Source organism: Hyalella azteca, unplaced genomic scaffold, assembly GCF_000764305.2.
Source record: "Hyalella azteca isolate HAZT.00-mixed unplaced genomic scaffold, Hazt_2.0.2 contig3704, whole genome shotgun sequence".
NCBI lineage: Eukaryota > Metazoa > Arthropoda > Malacostraca > Amphipoda > Hyalellidae > Hyalella > Hyalella azteca.
Genome location: NW_025933945.1, coordinates 58,278 through 70,842, shown reverse-complemented (window position 1 = coordinate 70,842; position 12,565 = coordinate 58,278). Strand labels below are relative to the sequence as shown.

Genomic DNA, 12,565 nt, shown 5'->3' with positions numbered 1-12,565 from the left:
ACAGCTGACATTATGGCACTCGGCATCTCCACGGGAGCTTCTGTGTACACAAAGAAATGACTAAGCATTCAAATATGAATTCGTCATGTTCCTATCAAACAACCATTTGAATGCTTTCTTTCTATGCTATACAAGAACATTCTAGATCAAATATGCCTGCCTATTTTCTGTTGGAATACAAATGAACTGAATGAGTTATTTTTAAAATGCTTTCGATGCAGTCTGCGAATATAAGATTGTTTACAACCGAGCATTCAACTTTGAGCAATTCTTTTTTTTTATTTAGATGACTAAGCCCAAAAGATTTACAGCTGGTATAAAAGATTGTATGATGCCTGCCTTTGCTTAAGGACTATATATATTCTTCTCAATGCTTTTAATTTACCAATATGTTTTCATAACTTACTGCAAGTTGAAATTTAAACCATACTATTTTCTTGGGAGCACCAAATTGATAACAATTAACTACAACTATAATTTCATCAGTCATATTCCTGAAAATTTCTTAAGGTCGTTCTTAAGAGATGTCTTTTGATTAACTTTTCTGCAATTTTACGCATCAACTTGCAGTGTTAGACGTTAGTCGGTGGAATACCATCGAGATCATTTAATGGTTACGTTTCAGCAAAAGTATTTTCTTTCATGTGAGCAAAAAACGATGTTTAATTTTATGGATGTCTCAAGTAAATATTTCTTGGATAGTAATTTCGCTGCTCTTTTTCTTTGTTAGATTATCAAATGAACCTATCTTTTTGCAACGAAAACCGTCATACTTTGTGTTTTTTTTGACAGTCAGACTAATTATTTCCATTTATTCAAATTTCATTGGATAAACTTGATGACTGCCAAATTCCCACTCGATCGACAATTCTACGGACTCGCCAGCGGACTCGCCTGCGGACTCGCGCAACTGGGCCACTCATAATTCCTTAAACTTAACGGATCTGTATTAATTTTGGAATATGAGTATTAATTATCGATACGCTGCCGCAGGAATCATTACAGATTTTTACATGAATTATTTTTTAATTAAAACTAAAAACGTATTTTTTAAGCAACTGGGCCACTCATAATTCCTTCATCTCGGTCATCCCAGCATTTCTGCATGAACAGGTGCATCATTTGGCGGCCGATCTTACATGAATCCTCTTAGCATTACCTACTCACACATATATGCCTTGTAGAATTGCAGGATTAAATTTTACAATAATTATCTATTGCTCATACCATATTTACCTTAGAATTGCGCGCTCCAATCCTCCGATAATTACCTTATAATCACACAATAATTACCTCAGAATTGCGCGCTCTAATCCTCCAATAAATACCTCAGAATACATGCTTTAATCCTAAAATAATTACCTTCTACTCACGCTATAAATACCTTAGAATTGCACATTTACTGCTACAATTGTTATTTTTAATCACATAATAAATGTCATAGAATTCCGCCATTATTCAGTTATTCATAAATGAGGATTAAAGATTTCCTGCTTATTTCTTGAAAGATCTTAACTGTACAGGTGATGCATTTTAACTCTTTCCTTGCACTGCTTACAATTGAGTTTATTTACTATAAAATAAAAAAATACTATAAAAGTTTATTTGCTATAAAACGTGAGGTGATTATCTGAATAAGATGTTTGTCAGGGGTGAACACTGAACATGTTAGTCTTAGGGTCAACATGTTGGTCGTGGCGGTGAACATGTTCGATTGTTGGTCGTAGTGGTGAACATGTTGGTCGTAAGGTGAACATGTTTGTCGTGGCAGTGAATATGATGATCGTAGAGTGAACATGTTTGTCGTCACGGGAACATGTCTTTTGGAGTGAACCTGTGGGCCTTATGAGGAACATGTTGGTCGTGGCGGTGAACATGTTGGTAGTGACGGTGAACATGTAGGTCGTGACAGTGAACATGTTGGTAGTGGTGGCGAACATGTTGATAGTGACGGTGAACATGTTGTGATGATGATGAACATGTTATTGACCCATCACCTTGGGCAGGCTTATAGCTCTAAGGAAATGATCCACGATGTAGCTATAGGGCCTGCTATCACGGTGACGACTGACATGTTTTACTTCGTAGGATACTCTACAGTCTATCCTATTATCTGTAGCTTGCCAGCGCATGGAAAGTAATAAAAATGTGATGGTGGAATTGCCCGAATTGGGCAATGCAGGCTACTAACATGCATTCCCCGAGAGATGGAATGAAACTAAAATGTGTTATGTACATAACATTTTTATACATTTTTGTTGAAAATATCAAAGTTCATGGCCTTCCAAGAAATTTAATATAATAATTTTTACTTCTTGATCTGATGAGACTTATATGATGAAACTGGTAAAACAATGCATAACGAGCCAGCGTCTATGTAATGTACAGAATTTGTTTTTTTTTTTCTTGAATTTTCTAGCCAGTTGGCGTAAGTAAAAAACATAAGCGTCGAGAGATCAGTGACGAAAGCCTTGCAAAAAAATGCTGCAATATATGTTTGTATGTTTGATAACACTGCATCAAATGTCCATTGTGGTAGGTGTAGTTTGCACGCTAGTTTATATACTTGGTTAAGGCTGGATCTCACTCATGTATAAGCTTGACACGAGAGCATGGTCGCCTTTCCTTAATTGAGTTGCTCATATAAATTTTAAACCGCCATTGCTCTTTATGCCTGCACGTGTGAGTCGTTATGAAATCAAATCGCGCAAATCCAGGAAAATCATGAGCTTTATTGTTATATTAAAGTTTAAGAAGCACTTCATTTGATAAAAGTTTGTTACCTGTTATTTGATAATCGTAAACACTAAAAAGCGCTTTAAATAGTTTATGTTTAGCCATTGTTCATATCCCAACTCTAAAGATACAATGAGCATGGCTTGCCGCAATAACATGCTTTGGATGAAGTGTATAGCTGATAATATAAAGATATTATGATAAATAATATTTAAATACTCGTATTTTTGTTCCGATTTTAAGTTGTCTCCGGGTTGTTGAGCCTCCTAATTTTAGGCATAGTCGTTAAGTCAATTTTAGGTGGCTGAAGCCCCTATATAATTTAATGTTAATTTGTTAAAAAAATGCCGATGATTTCCGTAATATGTAACTTGGTCACCTGGATAAAAGTTTAAATAAATAAACATTCATAAATCCAATCATTATTGACTTAATGGCTCAGTCGCCGCTGTCTTAAAACATGTAGGCTCATCCCCTATTCCATAAAACCTAGTGACGCGGCTGGTGGCCACACTTCATGCAAGCAACACATTTTTTATCGACATTTCTTTGTAGTTCTCCAAATCATTTCAGTTTTATCCGTAGCTTTTCTGCTTAGGTTTAACAATTAAAATGATTATTAGTATTAAGATACGTTCAATAAGCTGTCGATAGGCGATGAACCTTTAGCAACGAGACTCTATAGACTAATGAAAAGACGGTAACAGGCGAGAGAATGCTAGTCAGCTGTCTGCGTACGAAATGCTGGGAAGTTAGCTTCGACAGAGTGCTCGGTTGTTCTTCTTATTGCTGTTGCTTATTGTATGTGCGGTCGATACCGTTCGTGATGGTGCTGAGCAAGCGACTCATTCTTAAAAAATGCGTTCAGCGAACAATTATCTTTATACAAATTTATTCATATGCGTCAGTCAAGGAATATTTGTTTTTACTGGAACTTGCACAACTAATGATGTTCTCAGAAGTCAATTGCAGCGGTGTTTAATGATCGCCTGGGAAGCAGATATTCATGACGTCACCGATTTGAGCGTCTCTGGTTGGTCGGCGCTCGTGATGTCAGAGGACATTGACGTGATGCTCACCATTGTCCAATGTTTTAGTCTCGCGTTGGCGCTGCTGAGGGGTGGTGTGTGACGAAAGTGCGGTGATCAATGCGTTTATTTATGTGTGGCATATGGAAAATGGTTATTCGGTTTGATATTATAATAATAAGTGTTGATGAGTTTTATGCTTGTAGAGTGTAGTTGTTTGAGTGTCTTTGACATGCCAGAGGTAACTGGATGGGCGTGTACTGAACGCCTCTCCACACCGCAATCCTCGTCGCTCGCGTTCACTCAAAAGATCGACGACCAAAATCTGAATATTGTACCTTTATTTGAGTTTTAAATCCTATTTGTGCATCATTCATGGGAGTTAACGTATCAACTTAAATTGGCAATATTCCACTTATATATAATTTTGATAAATTACTGAAAGACTGAGGTTGCTCAGTCAGTCAACCACTCACACTCACCAGGTGCGAATTTCTAAGAATTTTATTTATATTTCATTTATTTTTGACGGATCTAAATGCTCCTTCACGGTTGAATAGTTTCATTTTAATTTGCCGCAACTTTTAAAAGAATTGAAAACTGGAAGAAAAATTAGAACAAGTTTTAAAATTAATTCAATGCAAACCCTTTTGATATTTTCGTGGTGTTATACCTATTTCTCATTGCTAGTGAACGATCAACGCCTCGCCAAATGGCCAAAAAATATAAAAATTACCTGAAAATGATTTTTTTATACCTGTAGCATTAAAATTTATTACTTTCATCTTCAATAAATTGACGGCACGGTATTCAAAGTATTTATTAGGTATCAGAAGCAAATGGGTGAGACCAGGGTGACACAAAAACGGGTTGTTGCGACCGCAACAATGCACACTTGGTAGAGTAGGTTACTAACTTACTAAGGACATAGAGGGACTCCAAGCCTCCAATGATATCCGAGAAATTTTATAGCTAAAAGTAAATTATAGAGAAAATCGAAATTATTGTCCACGATATATTGCATGTTTATATTTTAATTGTTATGTTAAAGAAACCAGTAAACGAACAGTGTCCTCACAGGTCGCTGGAGGAAGAAGAAGTAGGTGCCTAACATGGATGTGTCGCGCAGTGCAGATGCATCCGACCGGTGCTCATTCTTCTAGCGCTATGATATGCGCCAGTACCGATGACCACATAGGGTCTGTGTCATCCGCTGCGGTTGGTCCTTTCCAATCCTCCTTCAGGAGAAAAATTTCTTCTGAAGTTCACCTAACACCTTCATCGGACTCCCTCGTTACCCCGACCCAAGAAGCCCTGGCGAGTGCCGTTGGGGCTTTGACTTGCAGCCCGAGCATGCCTTTAGCTCGGGCCAAATCCTTATTGGCAACCCTCAACCCCGACGCTGTTATCACTGACACCTCTCTATCTAACACATCACTCAATGCTAACAGTACTTCACAAAATTTCTTGTTCGACTCACGCAACGCTACCTCTTCAGTCAGTGCTGCTTCTAGCGCAGGAGGTGGTATCGGTTCAACTAGCGGTCTCTGTGGTGATAACGGCGGTGTTTTTGGTGACGCTAGTTTACAAGGAACCGCCCTCCTTCCTCCTCTTTACCAAATGCCTATCATAAGAACAACTACGTCTTCGCAGTTTAAACAGCTCTTCGGCGAAAACGGTAACAGTAATGCCGAACAGCCGCAGCAGCAGCAACAACAAACTCAGCACAACGGCACAACCAACACATCCAACCGCACCAATGACACGTCCTTGCCTGTCATGCGGCCATCGTCTGTTGACTCGAATAGCGTCAAAAATGGCGCGACGAGGATCAAAACATACGTCGCTACCCCCGATCAAGTAATGAAGTATTATATGAATAAGTTGACGCCGTACGAGCATAAAGAAATTTTTACCTACAGTCATATATATTTCATAGGCGCCAATGCCAAGAAAAGGCCAGGGGTTGGCGATACAAACAACCCAGCCAGTTCAAACTACGGATACGACGACGCTCAAGGCTCATACATACACATCCCTCACGACCACATTCAGTATAGATACGAGGTGCTAAAGGTAATCGGGAAAGGTTCCTTTGGCCAGGTATTGAAAGCTTATGATCATAAGAACCACATGCACGTTGCACTCAAGATCGTAAGAAATGAGAAACGCTTCCATAGACAAGCTCAGGAAGAAATTCGTATCCTCGAACATCTCAGAAAACAAGACAAAGATAACACAGTCAATATTATCCACATGTTTGACCACTTCAACTTCCGGTGTCACACGTGCATCACGTTTGAGCTTCTCTCAATCAATCTCTATGAGCTCATCAAGAAGAATAAGTTCATGGGCTTCAGTTTACAGCTCGTCAGAAAATTTGCTCACAGTTTACTTTTCTGCCTCGACACGTTGCACAAAAATAAAATTATTCATTGTGACATGAAGCCTGAAAACGTTCTTCTCAAGCAGCAGGGTCGCAGTGGAATCAAGGTGAGAGTTTTTCTATTTAAAATGTTTACCTTGAATTGTATCTTAAATCATATTCATGAATTTGTATCTTAAATCATAATTGCATTGTCTCTATGTTTTGTTTTCAATATGATAGTTTGATGTCGGTTCCTAGGGGATATTTTCTCGAAATTTTAATTTTGTTGTAGTTGTTGATTTGTTGTTCTTTTTCGAAGGCAAGAGATAACTAAGAAAGCCTCAAATTATTGAGATTAAGCGCTTTGTCAACTTAGATTTGAGAAGTTACTGTTTCAAATTTCACGGCATTACGAATGACATTGCGTTTCTGGGCATTGTTTTACTTGTGTGACCATTTTTTTTTCTTGATTAATATTCAATCACGACTCCATTATCGGTGTCACAGAAAAAAAATTTAAATTGCAAGTTTTTCGCACTGCTGTCTTCGAATCGCGTACCTTCGATGTAACAATCACTCGCAATTTGGAGCTATATTTTCAGTTCTAAGGGTTCGTTTATATTATCGTTGTAATTGTGTTAAAGGTCTTCTGACCCTGTATTGAAGAATCTATTCGCCTCGAATTCTGGGTCACTTCTCTAGCTTCGTCATCGACCCAGCCTATACATGCTGGCTTCAGTTCGTGTTATTCGAGTGAAGGATTGCGTTGACCCTAATAAATGATTTGCTTACTTCTCTAAGACTAGATATAATGTTGAGGGTTGCCAGAACCCTAATTCTTAGTGTCTAAATGTATGTGAAACAAATGTATGTATTCGAGCTAAAATGTACAAAATATAATGAATTAGCTTATGAAATGTGTCCGTGTGGTATTGAAATCGTAACTTTGGCCAATCTGCTAATCTGTCCAATATCAGTGAAATCAAGTTTATGATTACGTAAATGCTTTGAACGTGGATTCAGTTCGATTGAAAAAAATATGAACTGATGAGAAATGAAAGTATAAATAACTGAATGAAGAATTCAACAGTCTTAATAAAGTGTCCCGTCTTCGTGATTAGATATCAACTGAAATCGGACGCGGTATAGCTTTGTTGACCGTATAACATTTGTTATCAGTTTTAAAGTTCACGCTTTTCTTATAAATGACTCTTATCGGGTTCGTGTATGATGCTATCGTGCTTTAGTTATAGTGATGTATTGTGTCTAATGAAAATGAGGAAATCCACAAAATAATCGGGCTCCCATAATACAGGATTATATACGTATAACTGCGATAATAGGCTTATACATTTCGATGTCATTAGAGCAGCTCATTCTGCTATCGGTCTTGAGAAAAGTTTTTTCAATACTGATATTATTGTATAAAAGTTTGTCATGAAATTGAGTAACAAAAGTATTTATCGATTATATAGAATTTGATTATGATATAACAGTGAATGATACACAAATTAGTATGAGTATGTGCTTAGCCATTTGCCAATAAGCTTTAAATTCTATGCATTTATAGATGGAATTTTTATACTATGTATAGTTTCATGTTTTCATGACAACTCAAGACAGTTTCCTCGATAGAAAGTCATTTGCTCATTAGTGGTTTTACGTTAGCATCTCTATTCATAATTATTAGGAATTATAGAAAAAGTATTGAATTCATTATTCCAAGTATAATTTTCTTTTGGAGAATTAAATATTTTGTGTGAAGGATCCTGCACCTTTATTATAGAAACGTGCAACGGGGCTCGTGGCAATTACAGGAAAAAAGTTAGGAGTTCTGACGGAAGTAGGACTGGTCAATAAATAGCATCAGTCGCGGTATCATTGAAAAAATTCAAGCTGATGTTGGCAATGATGTGAGATCTACCAGAAATGAAAATGAAACCTATACAAAGCCAGCAACTAGCTGTAGCGTTCGAGCTCTGGACGTCGCATACGGCAATAGACGTTTTTATACACTGTGCATACTTTGCAAATCGGGTGTTATACCAGTTTTACTGTTACATATTGTCAAGGAAATTATATTATCATCTGATGGTGCAGTTACCTCGAACTTCATTCACGTGGGCATAGAATTGTACATCGTGTGAACGTTATTTTAGAGAATAGTATGTGAGCTTTATTGTTGAGTTTGCTCAAGTTATGTTATCGATGCAGTGATTATGTATTTATTGACCTTAGAGTGATCTATCAACTTGGTCAGGTGTTGTATTGTGGGATAAAACCAATTGTTGCATTAAAATAACCAGCACCACCCTTTTCACTGTTCTCCGCCACGATATTTAACCAGATAAGATTACTTTCCGTTGTACTATAAACTTGCGATTACAGCCCGCAGGTGTTTGTGGATTCCACAGCTTCTTGCTTTCCCGATTGAAGTGAATATTTTTAATATGTACTCATTTTACTGGGTAACTGGAATTAAAATTAAGCTGACTCAGAGTCATTGAATAAAATTCGATTGATGGGAAATATTTAGACTGTTCATTATATAACGAATTTCTCATTGTGAGCTGTTTTAGTATAAAAATTTGCGCCGTTTAATTCGATAACTACACCGCAAGCTGACGTAAAGATACAGCACGCATTAAAGCTGTTTTTGTCTCAGTCTTCACCTGCACCGTACTCAAGATGATAAAAATTATGATTGTGATGAGTCAGTTGACGATAGCGATAATTTTTTTAGTCATGTTGTTCACTAAATGAGCTCAGCACAATATTTTGATACTTTTTAATAATACAACAGGGAAATAAATTGAAATTGTTGATTTGTCTGAACTGGAGCATATACCTATGAGTATATTAGCTTTATAAATAGGTCGTTATTCCATCCTCGTGAGTTATCCTTATTGCGCTATCTCACGTATGATGTTTGCGTTTAATCTTATCTGTGGCTTGATAAAGCGTGTTGTCCTGACTTTGGCAAGACAAATATTACAGTATTGAAAGATCTCTTCATGTGATCACTCGCGGAGAAATTGTGCGCTCGAAGCTTGCAGATTTTTTAAAAGTTTAAAACTTATGCGATTTATATAACTATTAAATTTACTGTATGTTTGCAACAGAAAATTAATATCTCCAAGTAAATTTTAGTAATATTGTTTATAATGACTAAGAATTTCTTCGCTCCTCACTCAAGGCTACCAGACTCTCCCATTGAGCCAATCCCGTTGGTTCGCCAGGCTCAGCTGGCCAGGGCTTCTAGTTTGATGGTTCCAACAGTGTCCATGCGAGTACCTCAAGCCCATGTGCATTCACATGCTACGCAGTTGGTGGACCAGTCGTTGCGATCCTGTAAACGAACTCCTCAGGAGGTCCTTACGAATTACCCTCATCATCTCACGGAATATGAGAAAGAAGAAATTCTCGGCTATGGAACTAGTGGAATTTATTATACCGGTGGTCGTGCCAATAAATTACGTGTACCCAAAACCTCCTCAAATGATAATATGAAGCTTTTTGATGATAAAGACGGACATCTGGCGTTGGTTGTGCATGATCATATTGCCTACAGATACGAAGTGATAGCAGTGATCGGCAAAGGGAGCTTCTGTCGGATGATCAAAGCATTCGATCACAAACACCGGAGACTCTGTGCCATTAAAGTCATTAGAAATGACGCAACATTAGAACCACTGATAAGGAGCGAAATTTCAATCCTGAATATATTTCTCCAAAAAAATCTCACGGATAAAGCTAATGTGGTGCGGCTACTGAACAGTTTTAGATTTAGACATCACAAGTGCCTAGTGTTCGAGCTGCTGTATATGAGCCTGTATGACAGCCTTAAATACAACCAGTTTCAGGGCATGGACATGGAACAGGTTGAGTTTATGGCATTTCAGCTTCTGCAGTGCCTAACGGTGTTGTATGAACATCGTATAATTCACACAGATCTCAAACCTGAGAACATCCTGCTGAAATGCATGGGTAGTTCACAGATCAAGGTACCTAACATAGAGTTATTTGTAGCGTTTAAATAATTTAAAATTCCCAGAATGTATCGTTGAAAAATTTCTGCTTATTTACCTGTTGGAATAGTAAGAAAATACGTGCAATTGCACGTATTTTTAAGCAGGCTTTCTATATAAATTGTTTCTGCATCTAGTGACAACACTCACGAATGAAAATCAATTAATTTCAAGTCGTGCTTGAAGTTTGTACTCGTCCTTATATTTCTTTTAATGCCGTGGGGCGAAAATATCCAATAAAAATTCATGTGAAGGGCTTAGTCAGCATATCAAGCGACAAGACCTTCGCTCGTACCAGACGTACTATGGATGATTGATTTACTTCCTTGAATAAACGAAATTCTTAGCTATGCGCTCGGTGAATCGCTGTGACGATTTATGAAGCGATTAACGTTGTTGTTATCAACGGTTGTTTGATGAGCTACGCTTGAAATCGTGGAATCTGCCATGAAATCGTTTCAATTTTCATTTCATGATTCATGGAAACGGTTTAGGAAAAATGTGCTGATAGTGCTTGCCATTTTAGGTTTTAAGTTAGGAATTCCTTTATGCAGTTTTTATTGTGTCGAATTTTTCGTGTTATTTGTTTTTAAATATAATTTTTTCGTGATCCAAACGGTGTCCTGATAGATGTTTGAACAATGGTGGTTTTAATTATTCTGGGGAACATACTGGCTAATCTCTGAGGCAAGTATTGCATCCAAAAAGTCTAAGACTCCACGACTGACGACTCCACATAAACTGTAAAGAGAACAAAATCAAACTATAAGTACTGTAAAATATATTAGTAGGTCTAATACGTACTTCAACAAAAATTTTTACTATAAGACATGAAATGGCTTTCTCTATAAATCAACTTTCAGCTGTTTGAATTGAGGAGATTTTCTGCGAATTACAGCCTCCCAATAATAATCATCATAAATTTAATCGTCGAGAGCCCTGCCTCCCTGCTGGGGAAGAATAACTTCTCGTAAAGCTTGAGAAGAAATCACTTACATTCCTGAAAAGCCATAAATTTACTAGGTTTCATTATATACTATTTGTTGTTTCGGTGGCTGGATCACATATTCTGCAGTTTATTGTTCTTATTATAAGATACAAAGCATGCATGTGTTCATTTGTATAAGAGGTACAACATTATGGAGTGGCACTCGAATTGTGCCGTCAGCCGCAGCTATCAAGCGACATCTCATGGAACTGATGTTGTGCGCTGAGCAGTGAACATTCCTGGAAGCCTGGCACTGAAGCTGGTCCTCGTGTATGCTATGCTGGGATCATAATAAAACAACTACATTCGCGTTCAATACAACGTCACGTATTGTCGTATCATCTCAAAATCATGCTCAATGATGAATTGTAACCGTATGAATAATTAAAATCTGCGTTTAAATACATGTCAATTACCTTATATAATCAGTACTATTTCGGTATTGCGCTCACCAGTTTGTTATAGTACTGAATATTTCAACGAACTCGAGCCTGCTTGTGTTTACCTTATCCTCGATTGTCGTTTTGTTTCACTCCGTATCAAAACAATTTCACTCCATCTGTGAGTGTCGTAGGTGCTAACCGTGGCACCGTGCTATCAGTAGTACAAATTATTGTTCATTTGAAGGGAATATTGAGCTAGGGAATAAGTTACAAAAGTGAATGTAGGTCAGCAACAGTTTTTTTGTCAGCGTAAAGCAAGTGAGATTTGCACCGTACTGCTGATCCGTACACTGAATTTTTTACCTCCTGATTTTCGATTGGTGGAACTTTTGCCATGTTCATGTAATGCGCAAGCAGCATTACTTTCTCTTGTGTGTCCAGTGCGACTAGCAGCAACGCGCTCTACCTACAAGCTGCCGATGTTTGGGATGACGGTTTTACAACCCATTCCATTAATAATTCTTCGTTATGTATTTCGGTCTGCGGAGTATATATGTATCCGGAAACGGAATGGGGACTTCCTTTTGAAATAAGCATTCCCTAAATTAATTCACTTTCATTTGACTCGTTTACTCTAATTGAAATCGTTGAAAGAGATTTCTCTTCTTGATGAGATTTCATTATGATAGGCAATGGTAGTGTGACAGAAACTTACCGAATACTTGACGTTTCTAGAGGTACTGTCTCAGAAGTAATGACTGCTTTTGAAAGAGAAGGAAAAACGTGCTCAGCAAAACACAGGGCTGGTCGAAAGTCGAAGTTGTCTGAGAGAAACCGTCGTTACCTAAATCGAATTGTGAAGTACAATCGAAAGATCACTCCAGTTCAAATTACTGCAGACCTCAATGGACACATGAAGAACTCAGTTTCCATAAAGACTGTCCGCCGCGAGCTGCACGAACCTGAACTGTATGGATGAGCTGCAATTTGAAAACCTCTGGTTTAAAATACAAATGCTTCAAAGCGTTTGGAGT

General features: G+C 37.7%; 1 protein-coding gene across 1 annotated transcript in view; it reads left to right on the top strand.

Annotated features, from left to right (window-relative positions):
• The first annotated feature begins 4,832 nt into the window (after window positions 1–4,832).
• Window positions 4,833–12,565, top strand: part of LOC108677526 (dual specificity tyrosine-phosphorylation-regulated kinase 2) — a 45,785-nt gene continuing 38,052 nt past the window's right edge. The window contains exon 1 of the mRNA XM_018165755.2: window positions 4,833–6,257. Within this exon, the coding sequence (XP_018021244.1) occupies window positions 4,881–6,257 (1,377 nt within the window). The 5' untranslated portion in view covers window positions 4,833–4,880. The remainder of the gene's footprint in view (window positions 6,258–12,565) is intronic.